Source organism: Oryx dammah, unplaced genomic scaffold (genome assembly GCF_014754425.2).
Source record: "Oryx dammah isolate SB20612 unplaced genomic scaffold, SCBI_Odam_1.1 HiC_scaffold_2, whole genome shotgun sequence".
Taxonomy (NCBI): Eukaryota; Metazoa; Chordata; class Mammalia; order Artiodactyla; family Bovidae; genus Oryx; species Oryx dammah.
The window spans coordinates 46,725,915-46,749,743 of record NW_024070186.1 but is presented as its reverse complement, the minus strand read 5'-3'; the positions used below and the strand labels follow the sequence as shown (position 1 = coordinate 46,749,743).

Below are 23,829 nucleotides of genomic sequence, written 5' to 3'. Positions count from 1 at the left end.
GGCTGTCGTTTCCTTCTGCAGGGGGTCTTCCCGACCCAGGGCTCGAACCCAGGTCTCCCTCAGCTCCTGCGCTGGCAGGAAGAGTCTTTATCACTTGAGCTACCTGGGAGCCATTAGTGGTGAGAAAACAGCTTAAATTATTGTTTACCTAATTTAAGCAAATTCAGTAATTTGCCTCAAGTTGCATGGATATTGAGTGACAGGAATTTCTTTTTCCCTAGTAATTTAACTCCAGAACCTCCAGTACTTTCTGCTGTTGGGTTCCACTTCCTCCATATTGAAATTAGCAGAAATGTAAAATCACCCAACGTGCTCTAAAGCCTTACTGCTCAGAATAGCTCTTAGACTGGCAGGATCAGCATCACTTGGGAGGCTTTTTTAAGAAATGGGGCTTTTAGGCTCCACCCAGGTAGTCTGTATACATCTTAAAGTTTGAGAAGCATTTCTTAAATACCAGGAAATGGCAGATCTCACTGCATTAGCTTTCTATAACTGCTATTTAAAATTACAACAGATTTAGTGACTTAAAGCAAAAAATTTTATATTATTTTACAGTTTTTCAAGTTAGAAATCCTAAATCAGTTTCAGTGGGTCAAAATCCAGGGGTTGATGGGGTCACACTTTCTTGATGTGGTCTGTTTGGAAATCATGCCAATAAGCTTTTTAAGACTGGCTGAGCAGTTTCTGACATTAAATATTATGAATAAATCCAACCAGAAACTGGCTTGATTGGATTATTTGCAATCAGTAGATATTTACTGAGTAGCTATTTGCAGCCTCATCTTTGGACCTTAGTTTCCTTCTTTGAATAGAAGAGATGAGACTAGATACTAACTTCAAAAGCAAACCTGTGGTTTCATTAGCTTTACAGTTTATCAAATTGGCACTGGCCTTTTAACTCTCAATCACATATTCCCAGTTTCTGGACACACCTCCAAATACTGTCTCAGAGCTTCTGTCCACACAGTCACCAAACGACATCACTGTATAGTTTCTTTGAGTTCCTCTCCCCTTATTGCAACTCTCTGGGTGTAGCAGTTCCAACAAGCCTCCTGGTCCCCAGCCCAGGCCTATGTAGAACAGAGGTTGTGGGCTATTAAGCACCCTGTGAGGACACAGAATACAGCAGAAGTGGAAATGTGACTGATCTACCAAGTGTTGCAAAAATAACAGGATAAATTGGGACCTGTAGCTTCTACTAGGGAGAGAGGGCTGTGGTGGTAGAACAGACACTCGAGGATAGACTGACCTCGAGATGGAAAGAAGGCAGGACCAGGCAGCCTATGGAAGGCCCTGGGAGAAAAGCACGCAGGTCAGCCTGCAAGCTCTGAGTAAGTATCTACCATATACAGTGTCTTATAGGTTTCTGTGGAGAATGTCAATAAATGCAAAAATGGTCCTATTTTTAAGGAGTCAATAAACTCACCCATGAAGTAATCAGGTAACTGCATGATAGTATGGAATCATGTATCAGAATGTATACTAGGAGGGAGTCCAAAGAAGGAGATAATTAATAAAAGGTAGATCAGGTGGAGAAGGCCCCTGGCAAAAGGTAGGGAATTTCATCGGTATCTCAAAAAAAAAAAAAAAATTTTTTTTGTTTAACATAAAGGAGGAGTTAGAATATTGTAGACATGAGAAACAGAAGCAGGGTTAAATGTGAAATCAGGAAGGTAAACAACATATTGGTGAGGAGACAGGTCCAGCTGATCTTGGTTCAGGTTGAAACGGGAATAAGGTGAGGTGGTAATGTGATGAGGAAATGAGTGACAGGGCAAGTTTAGATTGTGGAAAGCCTCAATTGCCAAAAAGTATTGATTTCTATTATCTCCAACATTTTTTTTTTTTTTTTTGAGGAAGTGGAAGAAGTAAGCTGATATTCAAGAGCAATTTAGAGATGTTCGGAGAAGGCAATGGCATCCCACTCCAGTATTCTTGCCTGGAAAATCCCATGGACGGAGGAGCCTGGTGGGCTGCAGTCCATGGGGTCTCGAAGAGTCAGACAGGACTGAGCGACTTCCCTTTCACTTTTCACTTTCATACACTGGAAAAGGAAATGGCTACCCACTCCAGTGTTCTTGCCTGGAGAATCCCAGGGACGGGGGAGCCTGGTGGGCTGCCGTCTATGGGGTCGCACAGAGTCGGACATGACTGAAGTGACTTAGCAGCAGGATGAATTAAGGATGGGAGAGACTGGAGGCAAGACCATTTAGAAAGCTACTGTGGTGGTCCACGCATGAGAGAACAGCAGATATAGTAGAAAGACAGGCAGATTCAAGGAAGGAACAAGACTTAGTGACTAAAATACAATAAAGAAGAAATAACCAAAGGATAGTCTGTGGTTCAAGGTATCTGAATAACCAGAATCAAAGAATTTTAGACCTGCAAGGGGTCCAGTTGGAGCACTTTATGAGAAAATGGGTGGTTGTTTAAGTGTCAGAACTAGTTCTCCACAGAGCCAGCAGTGGGATGATCAAGCCAGTGTTACAAGATTTACCAAGCAGTACATGCCTAAGTGTTAATTACATATAAATCATTTTCAGTCCCAACCACTGGACCACCAGGGAATTCCCCAGAATGACTCTTTCTAATGATGAGAGCAACCTGATCAGAATGTGTTGTCGTATAACTGCCACAGGACTAAATGAAAAATAGACATGTAACTACATGAATCGTTCCTGTGTGAAGTCAGATTCTTTCTGATTTCTGCTATGAATAGAAACTTGAATTTCTTAAGGTTTTAAGTGCTCCCTGTTGACATGAACCGTAACGACTTACCCCTTCTCTAACTGCTTTTTGCATTTACTGGTCACCTTGATATCTGCCTCTGAGTGTATTGAGAGTGTGCCTCCTTCTCGATGGGGGACTTACACTTCATTTGCTCTTAGCCTGAATCAGTGTTGTGTTCTGAAACTGCGAGTCCACTTATGGTTAGCCAATTGCTGAAGATATTAATGAAATTTTTAGGATTAAAGAACCTGAAAGTTTAAATAATGAAAAATATACTCCCCTGAGAGACTGCAGAGACTAACGGAATGAGAACTGGTTTAAGCATCAGGAATATGCTTCTTCAATAGCCTCAGGGAGGCCACAGGAAGGAACAGGAATGTCGCTCAGTCGTGTCCGACTCTTTGCGACCCCATGGACTGTAGCGTACCAGGCTCCTCTGTCCATGGGATTTTCCAGGCAAGAGTACTGGAGTGGATTGCCATTTCCTTCTCCAGCAGATCTTCCTGACCCAGGGATTGAACCCGGGTCTCCCACGTTGTAGACAGACACTTTACCGTCTGAGCCACCAGGGAAGTCCCAGGGAGGCCACAGATAACTCCATTTGTCTCTTCAGTCATCTGAAGCCTACAGGTCTTGGTAAGTTAAAATGCAACTTTAATTATCACTGATTTCCTTTTAGACATGGGTTAACTAAGGGTCAACTAGGAGGACTACTGTTAAGAACGAATATACAAGACATTTGGAGAAGGGAATGGCAATCCACTCCAGTATTCTTGCCTGGAGAATCCCATGGACAGAGGAGCCTGGCAGGCTGCAATCCCTAGGATCACAGAGTCTGACATGGCTGAGCGTCTAACACGTCAAACTTCAACTGGATGCAATTTGAAGTATAGTCAGAAAAGAGTGGGAATTGGGCACAAAGTTGTAGAATAGTTTGAGTGGTTATGCACTTCTGGAAGTTACTGCCAGACACAGGAGGAGGGCAACAGGGAAGTCCACTGGGAAAAGATACCAGGAGTGGAGCAAGCCACCCCTCCTTCTCCCAGAATGCCTCACTCCTATGCTTGTGAACTTTTTTAGATTAATCATGGACCTAGAGGTTAAACATGTATTCTAAAATAAAGGATTGGCCAAAAAGTTCATTTGGGTTTTTCCATACAATCTTTTTGTCCAACCCAATACATCAAGACATCACCAAGTCAGCTTACTGGAGAAGCATGGTGGAAGATTCTCTAAATATTAGAAAAATGTTACATTAAGAAATAGTCTTACATTACTCTCAAGTCATTACAAATACAGGTGATGATTTCACTGAAGCTCAGTGTTTTGATGAAGCATATTACCAATTAGGTTTTTTTTTTTTCCCTGTTTTTACTTTGAAATAATTGAAGCATTCCCCACTAGATACTGACACAATTGCATACTAGATGATCAGAACCATAGCATCAATTATTTTTTAAAGATTTCAAAGTTGGTTACAGCATTTTAGATCCCTGTTGAATATTGAAGAGGGACGTTTCCCTGGAAGCAGCCTAGTCACAAAGGTGAAGGTGAGGAGCAGAGAGATCAGGTATCTTGATTTGAGCGATGTTTCTCAATCCTGGTGAACATTCCAGTCACCTTCACCATGGGCAAAATTCAACCACTGGCTGGGGCTACTGCAAATCAATAATATTAATGGCTACAAGTAAGACTCAGGAATCAGTATGTTTCCTCTTGAGTAATTCTCTAGTGGTTCAGTGGTTTGGACTATTTTTTCCACTGCTAAGGGTCTAGATTCAATCCCTGGTCAGGGAACTAAAATCCCCACAAGCTGCTGTGATGTGGCCAAAAATAAATAAAAGCTCCTCTGAAGATCCGTAGGTGCAGCCAGAGTTCAGAAATACTGGTGTAAGGTTGATTTAATGCTTTTTTTAAAGTGAGGATTTTGAATATGTTTCGCTTTTGCGATGTCACTGACATATTTTAATGTAGTCAAACTCTCTTTGCTCTATTTATAGAAGTTTCAATTTGCTTTCTATAATTAATCCAAGTAAGCCTTAAAACTGAGCTATATAATAGGCGATGGGGCGTCTCATCTCCAGACCATGTCTCCTAGGGTCAAGCGTGGGATAAAAAATGGGAGTAAACCCGGACGTACTCCTTTCCCTCCAGCTCTAGCTTCTAGTAGTTTGGATCGGTATCACTGTTTTTACTTTAAACTTCAGCAAATTTGGAGAACTACTAATATCACAGAGAGAATATATATATAAAAGAGATCGATTTCTCCCATAGTACTAATTGCAATAACCAGGCAGGAATACATAGACTCCCTTCTGGGCATAATCATATTACCTCTGTAAGGGCTCGCCCTAAAACTATTTTTGGAAACTAGGGATCTTCCAGATTAGCGAAAGCTGTGGCGCTGTCAACTGGCTCAGGCCTGTGTTTCATAATCTAAGCCGCTAAAGCAGCCACCCTCGCAGTCAATACGAAGCCTTCGCCCTACTTCCATACCTCTGGGAATCACAGGCTCTCGGGGAGCTTTCTTTTCTCCCTTGGAACTGAAGTAGTTCACATTCCTGTTTTCTAAAAATACCGTAAAGCAACCGTCTCCAGATTCCTCGCGGGTCACTTTAAATGACAAGTTCGTCCGTACACGACACTGGAGTAACCACTTACACCCGCCAATGCGGGCGAAGGTCGATCCGACGCCTCCCTTTGTACTCGCTGAACCTGCGCAACCCAAATGCGGAAAGTTAAGAGGAAGAGAGACGGAAGCACACAGACGCACGTTCTAGAGAAATCATCAAAACTGTGCAGGGGTTACAGTAAATTTGCGGACTCGAAGTTGGCGATAAGGTATCTCGTAAAGCTCCCTTATTACTCTCTTGATTAAAAATATTACATTCAAGGCGAGGCGGTTTGAGGTTGTGTTAGTAAGTAGACCACGTCCCCAGCCACTCTGGGGAACGAACGGGGAAGTCACCCAGGTCACCCGACGGTCCCACCCAGCGACCTAGGCTCCGCGGCCGGCGCGGGCGTAGGCTCCACGGGCGGAGACAACGCCTAAAGGGACTAGTTGGCACGCCGGCCGGGCGTGGTGACGTCAGGGCGGAAGCGCACGCTGCGTGAAGCGGCCAGAACCCGGCGGTCACGGGAATATCCGTCGCGCCGAGAACGCTGGTTAGTCTCACTCCGGGTTCCGGCTGCGTTGGGCGTGCGTGCAGCTCGCTGAGACTATGGCGTCCGGGCCTCACCCGACCGCGACCGCTGCCACCGCCGTCTCGTCTGCTGCCCCTAGCGCGGGCGGCTCAAGCTCCGGCACGACGACCACGACGACGACCACGACGGGAGGGATCCTGATCGGCGACCGTCTCTACTCGGAAGTTTCGCTCACCATCGATCACTCGCTGATTCCGGAGGAGCGGCTCTCGCCCACCCCTTCCATGCAGGACGGGCTCGACCTGCCCAGCGAGACAGACTTGCGCATCCTGGGCTGCGAGCTCATCCAGGCCGCCGGCATTCTCCTCCGGCTTCCGCAGGTCAGTGGTCCGGCCCCGGGCCGACAGGCGCGCCTCCCCTCCCCGCCTTCCCCTCCGCTGCCTCCCGGTACTACCAGGACCCGGCCGCGTGGGAGGTCACCCCCTGGGGTTCTCCAGCCGCGGGTCGCAGCCAGAGCGCGGGAGGGCGCGTGCGATGGGAGGACGGCCCAGGAGCTGTTCGCGGTGGGGAGGGGGAGGGGAGTGAGCGGAGGCACAAAATGGCGGCGGCGCCTGGTGCGGGCCCGCCTGACCCCTGCGCTTCCGTTCTCTTCTCTTGTCTGCAGGTGGCGATGGCAACGGGTCAGGTGTTGTTTCATCGTTTTTTCTACTCCAAGTCTTTCGTCAAACACAGTTTCGAGGTAAGCAGGGCGGGGGCGGGTGACCGGGGATTTCTCCATCCGGAAATGGGAAGGAAGGAGGGGGTAGTGTCAGTGGCCAGCCTTTGCAGAAAGGGAGTGGTTAGTTTTAGGCCTTTGTACCTAGCTCTCACCCATAGGGGAGTAGGGACTTTTGGAGAGAGAGTTTGAGAACCAGAAGATGGAGCCTGAGCCCAGGCCCTATTATCAAGAATTTGCATTTTCAATCAAATGGAGAGCACCTATGAGATTGAGTTTGGCTCCGGATTGAAGATTAAGGGGAATAAGGACTTCCCTGGTGGCTCAGACCGTAAAGCCTACAATGTGGTAGGCCGGGTTCCATCCCTGGGTCGGGAAGATCCTCTGGAGAAGGAAATGGCAACCCCCACTCCCGTACTCTTGCCTGGAAAATCCGGTGGACAGAGGAGCCTGGTAGGCTACAGTCCATGGAGTCGCAAAGAGTTGGACACGACTGAGCGACTAAACTTTGTTTCAGGCAATAAAAGAAACGTCACACTAGCATAAATCTATGTCCTAGAAATGTCAACTGCAATTTTATTTCACCAGATGTCCCAGTTGTGTCTGAAAGTTTTTTCATTAGAATAAGTTCTGTAGACTTTGAGAGGGGCACTTCTTTCTAACTTTACTCCTGTAGTGCCATAGTCTAACAGCTTTTATTGTCTCTTTTTTTTTTCCAGATTGTTGCCATGGCATGTATTAATCTTGCATCAAAAATCGAAGAAGCACCTAGAAGAATAAGAGATGTGATTAATGTATTTCACCACCTCCGCCAGTTAAGAGGAAAAAGGTAAGATTGGCATTATTGAATGCAGCATCTCTTGCTACTACTGAACTGTGCACCAATCATGTCAAAACATTCTTTCCTCTCAAAACTGATACAAGGGAAAACTGACTTTAATTTAGGTGTTAAAATTCACATAGGAACACACTGATACTTACAATTTGAAAAACCACAGTTAACCAGTTATCTGAAGTTTGTAGAGGCAGTTGTGTTTATGGACAATCCTAACAGTGCTGTGAAGCCAGTCCTGTGGTTTTAAGATTAAACAAGAAAGGGAATATGTTTGTCTCAAGTGTGAGTGTGTTCTGTAAGTTATTTTTCCCCTCCCTTCTCTGTAAGACTGAAGGCTGGAAGTTTAAACGCTGCAGTTCAAGTTAATATTGTGGTGAAGTTTTGTGTAGACTGTCTTACCACTGGAAGTTCCAGTTAATTCTTTACCAATTGAGGTTGGCTTTTGTTAGAATACTTCTCAACATTGAACTACGATATCCCCCATAATACCGGATCTGAAAGGACTGCAGGATGATAAAGTTTGGAATCAAAGGGATTAAACAGGTATTTTGTTTTGGTCAGATAACAGTCTCAGTGAGTGGGCTGCATTCAGATAGGGGCCATTTATCTGATCTAGTAAGAAAATAGAAACCAAAATAGTGTTGTTTTATAGGTGGACACCTGTTAACATTTTATGTGTTCTTGTGAGGCAGTACCAAAAAGTTATAGTTACAGTGCTGTTTGTGTCTACAGATGACTTCTTGTGTCTACAGATGTCTTATAATACTAGATGCTTTTAGTACATACATAGTGTAGATTAGTTCTTCTGTTCACTTTTTGAGGAAGTTGTTGTGATATTAGATAAACTTGTACTGAGTTTGAAAGGAAGTCAGTTATAAAAAGATTTTAGTCATTTTGGGGTTGGGCATTGGTTAGTACCAAATTAATAGCTTCCGTGAGTGGTCCTTGTTAGTTGAATCTATAAATTGTTGGTAATGGAACTATTTAGAGACAAGCGAATAGTAAGTAAGTAGCCTTGAAATGATCAGTCAGTCTACTTAGATTGAAATATTGTTACCCAGATAGTTTTCACAGCGGTTTGCAGTTTTCTTATATTCTTTATTCTGTTGTTTTCTCATTCACCTTATTCAGGGATAGACTAACTTTTTAATTGCGTCTAAAAATGTCTTTTAGCTTCTTAGTGAGGAATCCCTGAAACTTGGGAAGTTTTCAAATTGATAACTTAGTATGGTCTGAGCTAAAATTTATATTTAGATCTAGTAGATTGTTAAGGGTGTTTAAACAATGACACTAATAAAAAGATTCTTTAGTCAAAGGATTCTGTTTGCTTAAAGGAAATAGTTTTCTGTTAGTATCCTTTGAACCATTTTGCTATTATCATTTATTACCTACTTTGAAATTTTTCTTTGAGATGGAGTCTTCTTCCTTGATGTTAGAGTAGGTTCTCTTAACTGTGAAAACCTTGGAATTTAAAACATCTCACCTGATTCGACTGTTGTGTTGGGTTCCCCCCCCCCCTTTTGGTCATTATCACAGAAATTGATTGTGTCTCCATCTTAGAAGTCTGATTACAGCATGAAATTTAAAGGGAGTTGTTAATTGCATGGAAGCCTTTTTAAAAAAAGCAAGATGTAAAAGTGTTTCTATGCATATTACAAGTTTACTCAGACAGGTAGCTTGTATATGTTATTAACTTCAACTCTTTTTTCCCTTGCAACCGACTATACAGCGACCAGCTACATTTACCAAAGCCTGGGTGATGTGGAGTGGTACATAGCGATGAAGCTGTCGTCATGGCAACAGTGAGTGAAGTATCGAAAATCCCCAAGGAGAAGCCAGTGCTCTGAGAATAGGTCACTGGAATCGGGGACTAACAGGTTGGCCACTGGTGAACCATTTAGAAAAACTCCTGTTTCTTGTTATAAGCGTTTGTCTTTGCTGTCCAAGTTATTAGAATGATAGCTTAGTAATTTTTTTGATTAATGTCATTAGAAGAGTACTATTAATATCACTTTAGCTAAGTAAAGTGTATCAGTTTGTCTTAATGGTATTTTAGTTCATGAATAGCTTTAAATTGTAGTGTGACCTTGCTAATTAATAACAAACATCAGTTTTGTAGCCTTTAAAAAAAGTTGCTGTATTTCAGTGCTGACTTATATTAGAATTACTGGAGGAGCTTTTATGAAGAACTGATGGCCGAGCCCCATTCTGAATTATGTGATTTTCTTTTTTTTGCCTTTTCAATTTTTTGTATTTTGAGAATGTTTTTTTAAGCTCAGGGTTTTTTTTTTCATTTCAATAGTTCCCAATTATAGTTTGCTTTTTGAGATGCAGCATATTCCCGGCAAATTAAGGGTTTTCTGTAGTTTGAAGGCACCTAGCTTCATATTGGAAGTCTTGTCTAAAAGAAGACAAATATTCAAAGACTACAACAACCCACTTATTGTTGAATGTGGTGTGGTATTTTCAACATGCGTATAGATCATAGATTAGAGTTGGAACGATCTTAAGTGATCTTGTCATTTAGTCCAGTCTTCATCCAGTTCATTTTGGAGGCTCTAAAAGATGGCCTTCAGTTTGTTTAAACACTGCCAAAGAAAGAATGTTCTTTTGAAGTAAGAATTACAAAATTCTGTATGTTGAAAAACAGTCTGCCTTTCTGTACTACTGATCTCATTTATGTATATAGTCTCAAAGAATTTGTTCCACATTTTCTTGGTCCTTTGTACCATATGAGTATGAGAAACCATGTTTGAATCTCCTAAATTTGTTGTTGTGGTTGTAATTTTGAGATCATGCTAAAGGAAAAGATAGCTAATCTGAGACCCCATAATAAAATTCAAATGATCAAAACTCAAACTTTGCACTAACATTAAAAACTTTGAGAATTGTTCTTTTCATATAATCTGAAAAAGTCTGACAAAAGCAGAGGAGTAGGAGTTAAGTTTAGGTGTTTTTTTAATCAAATGAAAATTACTTTTTTATGAACAGATGAAAGTTTCTTTTAAGCAGGTTTTTTTTTTTAAGATTTTATAATGTTAACCTCTTCAAACTTTTATTGGAAAGAAAGTTTACCTAATTGATGAACAAATTCTAGCAAACCTTAATTAAATTTGATGTACTTGTTGCCAGGTAAAGTGTGAATAGATACTTTGTTAATACAAAGAAACAATTTGCTTAGGCAGTTTGAACCTTTTCTTACTGCTCCTATTTGGGGATACAATTGTGATACAAAGTAATCTTTGTAAGTAGGGTAAGTTACATGTTCATTGAGCCTCCTTTCATTGTGAGGTAAAACCACTTCTGGAAGGTGAAGGTATCAGATTATATACATCTACAAAATTGACTTTGGAAATTGCAAGTAGTTACTATTGCCTAAGCAAGAAGTTGAGTAGGTAGTGGGTTTGGTTTCCCTAATTGGTTTAATATTGGGATTTTGACACCAAAATATATGAAAGTAAAGATTATAGAGAATAGATAGAAAATAACTAATTTACTTAAGCAGAATTAGTGATTAAACCTGATTAAGGACCAGATAATAGCCATAATTCAAATGTTGAGTTGGTTGATTGTAAGAAAATGAATTTCTAACAGAATTTGAAATAAACCCTTAAAGCAAGTTTGGTAAGAGATACAATAAATTTGTTCAACATAAATAGGAAAAAATGAGACAATTTTCATAATAATTTCATAAGGATTCTAATGGTTCAGTTTACTGTTTGAGTTTCACCATAAGTGTTAAGAAGGTGGTGTGTAACTGTACCACCAGAGGCATTCTGTCTCCTGACTTATCTGGTGAAAGGGTCATCAGATAACTGGTCCATTGGTTAAAGAGTTGTTCTTTAAGTAGATTTTACTTTTCCCCAGATTTCCTGTGATAACATTTGAAAAATCATAAACCTTAAGATATTTGGAACACGTTTATGTGTACACATTTGTTTCTCAGTCGCTAAGTCAACTCTTTGCAACTCCATGAACTGCAGCACAACAGGCTTCCCTGTCCTCATTTGAATTAAATTTGATTTTTTCCAAAGAACAGTGAACTTGTAGCCTGTTTGTCCTGTTAAAATGTGTTCATTATATTTTTATGTTAGAAATCAGTCCCCTCCCAACTGAAAGGTGTGGCTTCATTTCTCACCTTTCAGAGCTGTAAGAACTGAATTGAGTGAAGGCCACTTTGAGCATTAACAGGCTGTTTTCCATCTTGTCAACTTTGCCAACTTTTGTCTTATATCCAACTTGATAGTATAGAAAAGTTAGAAATAGTTAAGCGTTCCAGTTTTATAGTTTGAAACAGGAGAAAGAAAGGAAAATAAATATGACTCCTGACTTTTTTTACTCTGGTAACATATATTACAGGCTAATATAGCTGATTTCAGATTCTTTTCTGATTTTCAAGTGGATATATAGTGTAAAATGATGAGATTAAATTTTTTGGTATTTCGTGTCCATAGTAAAAGGAGAAGCGGGGGCAGTGTTCAGAAGGACTATCTTTAAAATGTTGTGTTCTGCCTAGAACAAAAACTCTCGAATTTTTTGGCTGAAAATGAGTATGGGGGGAAATATTTACGTACTCTACCCATGTTAAGATCAGCTTCTAAATAAAAGTGTTTTTTGTTGGTTGGCTCTAAGAATGTAACAAACGAAGGACATTGGTTCATTTCATACACTTTAAGAGGAGAAATTCCAAGTCCTGACTGACTTCTCATTAAGAAACTAGTTTTCAATTTTAAGACTTAAATTTAAGACAGTTTCTTAATTGAAAGAATTTTTCCCCCAAAGCACTGAACCACAGATATATCGCCTCTCTCATAACTTTTAAAGCTGTCAAAATTTTGGTCTGGCACAGAGACCTTACGTGCTGTTTTATTTCTTCATTATGGTTGGTCCTCCCTTCTCTTTTGCATTGTGTACTAAAGATGCTGCCTGATAACTCTGAACAAATTTTGGCCTGGTTTTATTGATCACTTTGAGTGTTAAATCTTATTCTTAAAAACATTTCTTTGGTAATTGAGCTGAATCTTTAGTTTCCAGTTTATTAACACAGAACTCTTAGATCAGTTTATTTAAATGAACTGCCCATTTAGGGGAATCTGAATTAGCTACCCACCCTATTTTCCCGTAATTTTAGTTTTGGTCTTAAACTAATCATGAGTTGATATTTTGTAAAATCACTCTTATGAAGTCTTCATAATACATATTTTCAAGAGCTATGAAGTCTTTGTAATATATTCAAGAGCGCATTATTTTGTTTCTAGTCTTTGGAGACTAATGAGATTGTGAAAATAAATCAGGCTATCTGTTATGTAGTATAGATACATCTGGATGAAAAAAATCAAGGATACATCTAAGAGCATTAGACTGAAATTTTTTTCATTTCAGGGTTTTGTTAGTAAACTAGGAAGTGAGTCTAGAAAGTATATATTTAATTAGCATAACTTGGACAGCATAAGATCAATGCTTTTAACTTGTTTGCAGGAGTTTAAAAAGCTGGTTTCTGTTGCCAATAGTTGGTTGGAAGGGAAAATGGAGATACCACAAATAAAATTTTTGGGATGTGCAAAACAGTTTTGATTTTATTTCTTACAAACTATAGGACTCCAAGCCCCCTGATCCTTGATCAGAACTACATTAACACCAAAAATCAAGTTATCAAGGCAGAGAGGAGGGTGCTAAAGGAATTGGGATTTTGTGTTCATGTCAAGCATCCCCATAAGGTGAGTTGTAGAATACAGAAATTATATTCGTAAGTATTAGGGTTTTGTTCTTTTAAAATTTTATTTCCTGCAGATTTATCTTTGAGCACTAACCATTGGTTTTAAAAAGCACTTTTTGGACATTGAAATATGATCAGTAAAATGAGAATCAGTCTTGGGTTCAGATCTTAACTTTTTATTGTGTGGGCATAGATAAGTTCTTTTTGCTTCAGCGGTAACCCAGTGTTCATACTAGAGAATGGAGATTTTTACATATTAGCCATGGAATGAATAAGCACGTGTGTCTGCAGCAGTACCTGGTGGTGTGTTACCCCGTTGCATAGTGAAATGGCTTAGAGTGTGTGGCTGCTCACTATCAGCATCATTGAGTGTTCCTGGGTTTCTCCAGTGTCTCTGGGCTTCCATATGCTCAACATAAGCCATAGCACAATGATAGTGAGAGCTCGGGGGACAGGACCATCTGCCCATAGAAATGGGTTTCTGCTATTAGCTGTGTGACCCTGGCAGAAAACTCTGTGCCTCAGATTCCACATCTCTAAAATTGTGAAATGAGAAGGATGAGGATAATGGTCCAGAAAGATCTGAGCTGAGGTAAACTCATTTTGAGTTTTTAAAATTTATCACACTTTAGTATGGTAAGCTTCACTGTAGAAATGTTCCGTTACTTGTTTGTACCTTTGGAAATAAAGTGAAATAATCAGTTCCTGTCACATGAAAAACTAGATACTGTTCATAGATGATTTAACTTCTTTTTTCCTGTACAATTTTGGAACATTTCATGTCCACGTGAACTTTAGTACACAAAAACCTACGTTGACCATCAGGTACATTTTAGGTTGGTCTGTATTATTCATGCCGTTTTTATGAATTAAAACTTGCCCCTAACATTTTCAGTTACTTATGTTCATTGAACTCTGTACTTTGAAAGAACTTCCAATATGCTAAACTAAGTTTTTTTCCCTTGTCCTTCAGATCATTGTTATGTATTTACAAGTCTTAGAATGTGAACGTAATCAAACCCTGGTTCAAACTGCCTGGTAAGTTGCTTTTTTACATTTCTTTCCTAGCCAGGAAAACAGAAGCAGAAATAAAGTAAGTTTCATTTTCCCTTTCCAAAATAATGAGATAAGTTTGTTTTGGTGCTTTTTGTTTTTTTGTTTTTTAATCAAAAGGTAAATAATGCTTATTTCTGCTTCCTGTTTTCTTGGCTTGACTAATTACTTTTAATGGAGAACTCAATTTAACTTTGTTCTTTTTTCTACTCTTTAATTAAAGGGTAGTCCATGATGGTAAGTCATAGAACTCTGCCCTCTGCACTTCAGCCCATGACCTCAGGATGGCCTGATTGGCTGCCCTGCTCTCCAGCCAATCCAGTGCAAGCTCTCATCCGAGATTCACTGAAGTGGTCCATATCCATCTGGCAGCATCTTCTAGTTCTGTCGGGTTGTCAAAAGGATTTGTATATTTGTTTCTAGAAGTAACTATTCAACATGCCTATGTATTTAATGTATACCTGTAACTATCAAAATGAACAGTTCATTTTTGATAGATTTGTTGTCCAGCCATTATGACTTAAATGATTTTTGTTAGGAGTTTGACTAGATTTCTATTTTTAGTATGTGTAGCATGAATTCTACCAGTGGAAACAGCAGCTTAAAATGGGCACCATTCCCATTCTTGATGAATGTATAGCTGCTGGGCTATTGGAGGCAATGGTATTAGAAGTAAGGAGTACTTCATTTTAAAGAGCTGTTAATTTTAACATAGAACTCTAAAACTTAGATTTTAGAGATATAGATGTGTGATTTGTAGTGCTGACTTATTTAAAGTTAAAACGAGTTTGTGGTTCAGCCACAACTACTGTCTTAAGACTGTTGATGTGCAGTACTTAAGTGATGTAATTCTTAATGTTCTGGACTTAACGACTGCCATGCTTCTTTATTAGTAATATTAGAAAAGTCTCATTGCTTTTATAAAATGCATGACTTTAATATATGTTCTATGAAACAGATTTTTAGCAGTTTTCATGGGTTAAGGACTTTTTTAAGAAATAGTCTTTTAGTTTAACCTTTTGAGCAATTTGTAAAATTTATTCAATACTTCAGGAATATTGTGGGGAGGGTTCACTATTATAAATAAGTCCAGTAATTTATTAACTGAAGTAGTTACTGCTTTTATTTATATTTAGTCACACTTGTATATAAACAAGGCTGTTATATATATATATATTTGCTCTTCACTTCCCAACCTAGGTTTTCTGAACTAGCTTAGTTTTCTTAATTTGGTGCGTGCTTACTGAAAATGCCTTTTTATCCCTATCACAGTATTGAATTTTTGAAAGAACTTGATTGACACTGCTTTACATTGTGGATAAAGGAGAGAGATGGTCAATAATTAATGGCTTGAAGTATTGTTGGAGTGGTTTATCATTTCTGAAACTAATGATGTCAGAACTTTCAGAGCATTGCTTTTCATAGAAATATGTTTTTTTAAAAAACTGTTCTATGTGGAGTAATAATATGGAATTATTTTAAAGGACTTCGGTCCTATTTAGGAGACATGAAGAATGATTCTAGTGTTAAAATTCTTATCTCTTAACTGCTTTTTGAGTTAAGAATTGTTATATGCTAGAATACTGAAAATACAAATATGAGAAGAAAAAAGAATAAAGTAGATTGAGTCTCCAATTTTATGTAAGCTTCAGAGGAACTGATTTGTTTACATACAAAGCTTATGGTTGAAATATTTTTCAGGAATTATATGAATGACAGTCTTCGAACCAATGTATTTGTTCGATTTCAACCAGAGACTATTGCATGTGCTTGCATCTACCTTGCAGCTAGAGCTCTTCAGGTAGGTGGATATATATATATATAGACATAAATCTTGTATAGTCCAATAGGATAAATCACAGGAATTAGCAGTTCTAATAAAAACAATGAAAATTTCATGTGATCTGTTTGTATGGTTTAGATTCCATTGCCAACTCGTCCCCATTGGTTTCTTCTTTTTGGTACTACGGAAGAGGAGATCCAAGAAATCTGCATAGAAACGCTTAGGCTTTATACCAGAAAAAAGGTAATTCTGTTTACCAGTATTTGTGTTAATATTTTGTCAGTGCTAAGAGTGTAAAAGAGAAATACTAATTTCACTTTCTTCCAACAGCCAAACTATGAATTGCTGGAAAAAGAAGTAGAGAAAAGAAAAGTTGCCTTACAAGAAGCCAAACTAAAAGCAAAGGGATTGAATCCTGATGGAACTCCAGCCCTTTCAACTCTCGGTGGATTTTCTCCAGCCTCTAAACCATGTAAGGTTAATAACTTAAGCACTGTGAATGTGTGGTTATTAGAAAGTTTTGGCATTTCACAGTTGCATAGAAACAGTGATTCCTATTTTCTCTCTTGACAGACAACTAAGGACTGATAATTGAATGGTACTTGGTTACATTTAGAAACTTATTTGGTCTTCTATAAAACCTAATAGTTAACATGCCTTAATGTTCTTTTAAAAGCATCACCAAGAGAAGTAAAAACTGAAGAGAAGTCACCTATTTCTGTTAATGTGAAGACAATAAAAAAAGAACCCGAGGATAGACAACAGGCTTCTAAAAGCCCTTACAATGGGTGAGTATACTTGAGTTTAGAAAAATGGCCTGAGGAATCTTTTTATGTATTTAATTTCTAACACTATGTACATAACTAAAAAATTGTGTGTGTGTGTGTTTTAAGTGTAAGAAAAGACAGCAAGAGAAGTAGAAATAGCAGAAGCGCAAGTCGATCAAGGTCAAGAACACGATCACGTTCTAGATCACATACTCCAAGAAGACAGTAAGTAAATACTTTGTTGGGGAAAGCAGTCTTATTTGGAGTCTTAAAAGGTTATGGTTTAAAAAGAAAAAAATTGCCCTTGGACTGTTTTCAAAGTTAGGCTAGATTTAATACAGGGTAAATTGTCCGAAATGAGTTTAGAGATACGCTCTGTAGGCATGTGGCTTTTTTGTTTTGTGGTAGTATATGGTATTCTATTCTGGTTTTGCTTTTGTTTTCTGGAGAGGTGTACAGCCTGGCCAACCACTTACTACTAATGAAGAATCAGGTCAACTATAGCCAAAGAATTTTCCCTAGTTAACTTTATTAGGTGGCCAGCTACTTGTGGCTCTTCAGTGGTTCTTTTGAGCATATGGGAGATAATTCAATAAATAGCTAGGACACTAAAGTTCCCTTCCTTAGAATATATACATGGTATATTTATGATTTGTTTAATATGTTAACAGGCTGAAGGAGAGGTAGTGAGGGGTGGGGAAGTTTATTAAACATCTTTAGTCTGGTCTGTCACTGATAGAGTGGTTTTGTTTTGAACCTGCTGTGAGCACCACCAAAAATGTTTGCTCCCAGTAGAAACTGACTCTCAACCTCAAATTTTTATTATCTAAGTTATAACAATAGGCGGAGTCGATCTGGAACATACAGCTCAAGATCAAGAAGCAGGTCCCGCAGTCACAGTGAAAGCCCAAGACGACATCATAATCATGGTTCTCCTCACCTTAAAGCCAAGCATACCAGAGATGACTTAAAAAGTTCAAATAGACATGGTCATAAAAGGAAAAAGTCTCGTTCTCGATCTCAGAGCAAGTCTCGGGATCACTCAGATGCTGTCAAGAAACACAGGCATGAAAGGGGACATCATAGGGACAGGCGTGAAAGATCGCGCTCCTTTGAGAGGTCCCACAAAGGCAAGCACCATGGAGGCAGTCGCTCAGGACATGGCAGGCACAGACGCTGACTTTCTTCCTTTGAGCCTGCATCAACTCCTGATTTTGCCTATCTACAGTGTGATGTATGGACTCATAATCAGAATATTAAAAGCAAACTGATTAGGATTTGATTTCTTAAACCCTCTAGGTCTCTAGAAACACTGAGGACATTTTCTTTTGAAAAGAACTATTTTTTTTTGTTTTTTTTTTTTTTTTTTTTTGCACATAAAATGCCCTAGCAGTATCTAATTGAAAACCATGGTCAGGTTCAATTGTAATTATTATAGTTGTGTATTGTTTATTGCTATAAGAACTGGAGCGTGAATTCTGTAAAAATGTATCTTATTTTTATACAGATAAAATTGCAGACACTGTTCTATTTAAGTGGTTATTTGTTTAAATGATGGTGAATACTTTCTTAACACTGGTTTGTCTGCATGTGTAAAGATTTTTACAAGAAAATAAAATACAAATCTTGTTTTTCTAAATTGCTTCAATCTTATTTAAATAAATTATTAAAAAGAAAAATTTTTGATAGTAAAATGCCTGTACTGATTTTCTGACAGACCTGTTTCTTTCCTTGTTACATAAAGTTTGAGATTAAAATGTAATTCTTACCTGCACTGAGCTTTCTTAGAAATCTTCCTTGTATAGGTGGAAAAAGCAAATGGGTTTGACCCAACAGTGTAACATTACATGTTTTTTACATGTTTTATTGTAGCATGAAACTTAAGTCGAAATTTGATTTGCACATAAATGGGTACCATAAGGTTATTTAAGTCAGGTTTAAGTACTGTTTTGAAGGTGAGCAAATCAGAATTTTCAGCAGGATGGCAAATTAGCACCAGTTATTCAGCTTTTAAGTTTTTCTTTAGGTATTTAGGCTAGGAGGTGAGCCCATCCCCCAACTCCTCCCACTGCGGCCCCCATCCTGCCTGGCTGTTCAAAGGAATATCTGATCACAAATCCAGAAGTCGTATAGCCAAGGGTATTTTTAAAATTATTTATTTGAGAGTTCCCTAATATTTTGGAAGTCAATTTAGAGACCTTAAAAAGCCATAATACTGCTTTATAGTTAAGTTTTCCATTAAAATTTTCATCCATCTTGATTACTTACCTTGTCCACTAGACTTGGCTCCAAATGATTTGTCGCTGTTTCAAAAAATCAAACACACCCACAAAGAGATGAAGATTTACTGCCATAAGGATGTTTAAAGTAGTTACAACTTCTGAAGAGGACGCCAAAGAAGATTTCCAAATACATTCTGCAATGGTGGGCAGTGGGGCTGGAAAAAGTAGAAAGCCTCACAGGCAGACGAGATTCACTTGGAAATAAAAATGTTGGTATGGTACAGTTACATTCCTAACTAAAAACTAACATGGCCTAGCATGACCTCGGAGAAGTCAATGGCAATCCACTCCAGTGTTCTTGCCTGGAGGATACCAGGGACGGGGGAGCCTGGTGGGCTGCTGTCTATGGGGTCGCACAGAGTTGGACACGACTGAAGCAACTTAGCAGCAGCATGACCTAGTGTAAATGAGCGACTTCTGGAAAGGTAATAGTTCATTGTTGTTTCTACATGTGCTTTATGACACATATTGCTGATCTGTAACTATTTCTAAAGAGCTTAAACTGCCTCTAAATAGTGACATTTCTTTCCAAGACCCCCACATTGAAGAAAGGCAAATGACCTGTTGAACAAAGACCCTGTTGAAAAATCCTGAGTTCTTAATAGTGTAGCAATTCTTACTGTATCTTTCTTTGGAAAGAGCATGTAGGTGAAGGGCGTTTGTGAAGATGGAAGATACAGAAGATACACCTGCGTGTGAGGTAAGAGCTGTATGCTACAGGTTGCTTTGGAATGATTTTTTTCCTTCTGCCCTAATTATTGTGCTATTTCTTTTCTTCTGGGAGTGAATGAATTTTTTTTAACTTATTATGTTAGAGTATAGCAGATTAACAGTATTGTGATAGTGTCTTGTGCTGTTACTGAATCAGTTTTCTAGGTTCTTGTCAAGAGTAATAATCTTACGCTGCTGAACCCACATTTAAACACTTAGAATTATGGGGAAGATCAAGTGAGTACCCATCTCTCAGCTCCAAAAACAATGATCAATTCTAGGCCAGGCAACCTTTTTACTTTAACATCTAACTTAGTATTCAGGTTTCCTGTTTGTTTTATAATTGGTTTGTTCAAACAAGGTCTGTAGTTTTAATCACAAGTTGTCCATCTTTTTTTCCCCTGACAAATTGGGTCATTTGTAATTTTCATATTCTGGGCTGGCTCACTGTAACCCTGTGGTGTCCCTAAACACTTTTTTGTTCCTCATAGATCCGAAGGTTTGTTATTTTGAAACATACTGAATTGCCGCCTCGTTCACCAGGTATCTCACCTAAATTCCTGATCCTAAAACTTACTGCTCATATGCACATCAGCAATTTTGTATGCATGTGCCCCATTTGTATCTGTCCTCAACCTTTGTTTCCCACTACAGCTGTACCTCTGCAAATAGGATGTTATTTGTCTTAATAATTCTTAATACAAGTCCTATTATGTTATAGAATATTACATTTGTCATTTACAATTGGCATCTTAACCCTAAAGACAGACCAGTGGAATTCTTAATCTCTTTTCCATTTTAAAATAATAAAAGTAACGACCTTTCCTGAATTTAAGGCAAAGAGTTGGCTCATTGGAAAAGACCCTGCTGCTGGGAGGGATTGGGGGCAGGAGGAGAAGGGGACGACAGAGGATGAGATGGCTGGATGGCATCACTGACCCGATGGACATGAGTTTGGGTGAACTCCAGGAGTTGGTGATGGACAGGGAGGCCTGGCGTGCTGCGATTCATGGGGTCACAAAGAGACACGACTGAGCGACTGAACTGAATTGATAGCTTTAAATATTGTCACTGTTAACATCAGTTGTTAAACCCATATTAATGCCTGCTATCTGCATCAAAAGCCTCCTTGAAAAGTTTGAAGTTTTTTTTTTTTTCATGAAAATATCCAAAAACAAGATAATTTCATAGTAACTAATAATCGTTCGTCCCAAGAGCCAACTCCTAGCTCACCATGGGGAAGTGTCCAACCTTTTGAGGCTCCGTGGACTGTAGGGTCTGCCAGGCTCCTCTGTCCATGGAATTCTCCAGCTGAGAATACTGGAGTGGGTTGCCATGTCCTCCAGGGGATCCTCCCAACTCAGGGATTGAACCTGGGTCTCCTGCATTGCAGGTAGATTCTTTACCCTCTGAGCCAGCAGGGAGCCCCCTGGCACCATGGACTGTAATAAGTAAACATGAAAGTTAAAGATTAGATTTTTAAGAAATCATGTTAAAAGAAGGCACACATTGGGAACTTTGGTTAGCGCTGAGATAGAGAATATCAGGCAGATTGATAAGGAAAATCATCTCTTCCCCTATTGGGAACACTGGAAGAGGAGCAGCTTTCACCATGGGCCTCGATTCCCTTGTATCCCCTAGAATTAGTCACTGCTGTAGCTGCAAGTCACAGCTCACTGTAGCCATGGGAACTTGGCCCATTTCTGGAACGAAGTGAACGAGGGCTTTCATGTCATTTCTGCATTCAAGTCATTCCTCTACTAACGTGACCTGGCAAGTCATTTAAACTCTTGTCTGCAAACTGGCCCTCATAACATTGTTCATAGTATATGTGTTAGACATAATGGGGTTCTAGTTTTTACCTCTGCAATTCAAACAGTTCATGTTAGAAAGCACCCAACTACTTAGAAAAGTTTGAAGTCTACGTTTTCTGTGAACACAATTCAAAAAACATAGATGTTTCAGAATACTACCTCACTGAGATTAACAGTATAAGCTTTTCATAATTAAAGCATGAAGTCAGCGGCTGTCCTCTTGACCCTTCTGCTTTTTGCCACCTCTGCTCAGAATAATTCCAACCCAGTCCTAAGAACAGAGGAAGTTCCTCCCCTGCCTGCTTATGTCATCAAATTCCTTTCCTCTGTATCAGCTATCATCTCTGTAGTATCTGTAGGTCTTTGCCATAGCCCTTCAAACTGTAGCTTAATGATCTATTTAAAACGTTAATCACATGTTGCTGTAATACCTAAAGTTTCCAAGGGTTTCTCATTTCACTCTACAAACCCTTGACTTGGGCTGTATAAGGTCTGACCCTTGCCAGCTTCCTCCATCCATCAACAGTGTTTCCTCTTCCTCCGGTGTGCCTCTCTATTCCAAAGTCTTCCCACTTCTGTCCTCCCTGCCTGGGATGCCTTTCCTCCAGATCATCATTCAGGTCCCCTCTCCAGAATCATCTCTCCAGAAGGGCCTTCTTTCAGACCCTATCTGAAAACAAGCCCCTCTGACAGCCCCCCATCATGTTCTGTACCTTAGCTAGCCCTAACGTTTTCATAATGTCTGCCACTATCTGAACTTCCCTTATTTTACTTTGTCACTGACTCTCATTATTATTAATAGAGTATAAACTTCGAGAGAGCAGCAGAACTGTGGTTTGTTCATTATTGTAATGCCCCTTAGCTAATCCTACAGCAATGCCTCACGTATTAGGATATGCAATAAAACTAATGAGGAATGAATTTTACAGATACTAATTCACTGAGTGGCACTTTTCAGCCCTCATCTTTCAGGTTTGAGCGTGTTTTCTTTTTCCAACTGCCCTTCTATCAACATGTATATTCCTTTTACAAGGTTCTAGGGCTCCAGAGCTCACAGACTAAACAAAAGCCCAGGGGTAGCAAACTGGTGGGTGCTGGGCCACATCTTAGCTCACACAGGTATTTGGTTTGTACAATGTTTGTTTTAGGTGAACTAGTTGGTAACATTTTAAAATTTGGAAATACATAAAAACCTAGGCCTCCAACTTTTCTCACAATTAGAATACATGAGATCTTCTATCCCTCAAGGCAACAAATGACCTGAGCCCAGCAACCCTCTGGTTGGGGTGTGCATACCAGTGTGGTATATTTCTGCCAACTCCCTCTTAATTGCAACAGCAAAGCAGGTGTCAACTGACATTCATCACTGTTGATGGGGGTGTCTTTCTGGGATCCTGCTCCTTTTGCTCACAGATGTTACCTGCCTGAGCCTGACATCTCAGAGATAATCCAAGACCTATATGAACCCCCACATCTGTGAACATGGCACTGTGTGCCTAGGCTCCTGGGTCAGTTGAAAATCAGATTATTTGTTGTGCCCAGCGTCTCTGCTAGTTAACTGCATGCAATGTGTTTACCTTTGCAAACTGGAATTCCTCCCTCCAGCAGTTCTCGCATTGCTGCCCCACTTGCAGAAAAGTCCCACAAATGGACTCTTTTGTTTTTACACAGAACGTGCAACACATCAGGTCTTTGTACATAGCACAAGGCACGTCATAAATCTAGGCCACCGTGAGGTAGAATAATCCACCCTTAATTAGGAAACTAATTTTCTACTCAAAATATATTCTTTCTTGGGCTTTTCCAAACAGACCAAGTTTCATCCATTTGACAATTACTGCAACCTAGACTAGTGTTGACATTGTTTAGTCATGCTCAGCCATTAGCAGACTATATGTTTTTTGAGCTGTGTTGCCAATATCTTAAAAATATACACACATATCGGGGGCGTGGTATATTGATTTACAATATTAGTTTCAGGTATACAAGAGTAATCCACCATTTTTAAAGGTTATGCTCCCATTTATAGTTGTTATAAAGTATTGGCTATATTCCTCATGCTGTATAATATATCCTTATAGCTTATTTATTTTATACATAATAGTTTGTACTTAATCCCCTGCCCCTGTCTTGCCACTGCCCCCTTCCTTCTTCGCGTAGGTAACCACTAGCTTGTTCTCTACCGTCCGTGAGTCTTTTTTGTTATACTCACTAGTTTTATTTTTTATATTCCACATATAAATGATACACAGTATCTGTTTTTCTCTGACTTATTTCAC

General features: G+C 39.4%; 1 protein-coding gene and 1 long non-coding RNA gene across 5 annotated transcripts; one reads left to right on the top strand and one right to left on the bottom strand.

The window, feature by feature from the left end:
- Positions 1 to 4,094: 4,094 nt before the first annotated feature.
- LOC120868711 lies at positions 4,095 to 5,310 on the bottom strand. Its single transcript, XR_005722289.1, has 2 exons — positions 5,227 to 5,310; positions 4,095 to 4,388 (listed from the first exon to the last, which is right to left on the bottom strand). It is a non-coding gene; the product is annotated as an uncharacterized LOC120868711 (long non-coding RNA).
- On the top strand, positions 4,384 to 18,382 carry CCNL1 (cyclin L1). Of its 4 annotated transcripts, XR_005722286.1 has the most exons (12): positions 4,384 to 6,254; positions 6,539 to 6,613; positions 7,309 to 7,418; positions 13,021 to 13,141; positions 14,114 to 14,178; positions 14,417 to 14,430; positions 15,895 to 15,994; positions 16,115 to 16,219; positions 16,307 to 16,448; positions 16,653 to 16,764; positions 16,870 to 16,968; positions 17,575 to 18,382. XR_005722286.1 is itself a non-coding variant. In XM_040247513.1 (11 exons), the coding sequence occupies exons 1-11, from the start codon at positions 5,952 to 5,954 to the stop codon at positions 17,921 to 17,923; spliced, it is 1,581 nt and encodes a 526-aa protein (XP_040103447.1). In that variant the 5' UTR covers positions 4,384 to 5,951; the 3' UTR covers positions 17,924 to 18,382. The 4 variants fall into 4 exon arrangements, 1 of the variants encoding a protein (XP_040103447.1); XM_040247513.1 differs by lacking the exon at positions 14,417 to 14,430; XR_005722285.1 differs by lacking the exons at positions 14,417 to 14,430; positions 16,870 to 16,968; positions 17,575 to 18,382 and having other exon boundaries at positions 16,115 to 16,218; positions 16,305 to 16,448; positions 16,653 to 16,731.
- Positions 18,383 to 23,829: the final 5,447 nt, after the last annotated feature.

Excerpts from the sequence above, each read along its gene's own strand:
- CCNL1 (XM_040247513.1), top strand. The coding sequence starts at position 5,952 with ATGGCGTCCGGGCCTCACCCGACCGCGACCGCTGCCACCGCCGTCTCG. Across the intron at positions 13,142-14,113 it reads ATGTCAAGCATCCCCATAAG|ATCATTGTTATGTATTTACA; the intron begins GTGAGTTGTAGA and ends CTTGTCCTTCAG. Across the intron at positions 16,449-16,652 it reads TTCTCCAGCCTCTAAACCAT|CATCACCAAGAGAAGTAAAA; the intron begins GTAAGGTTAATA and ends TTCTTTTAAAAG.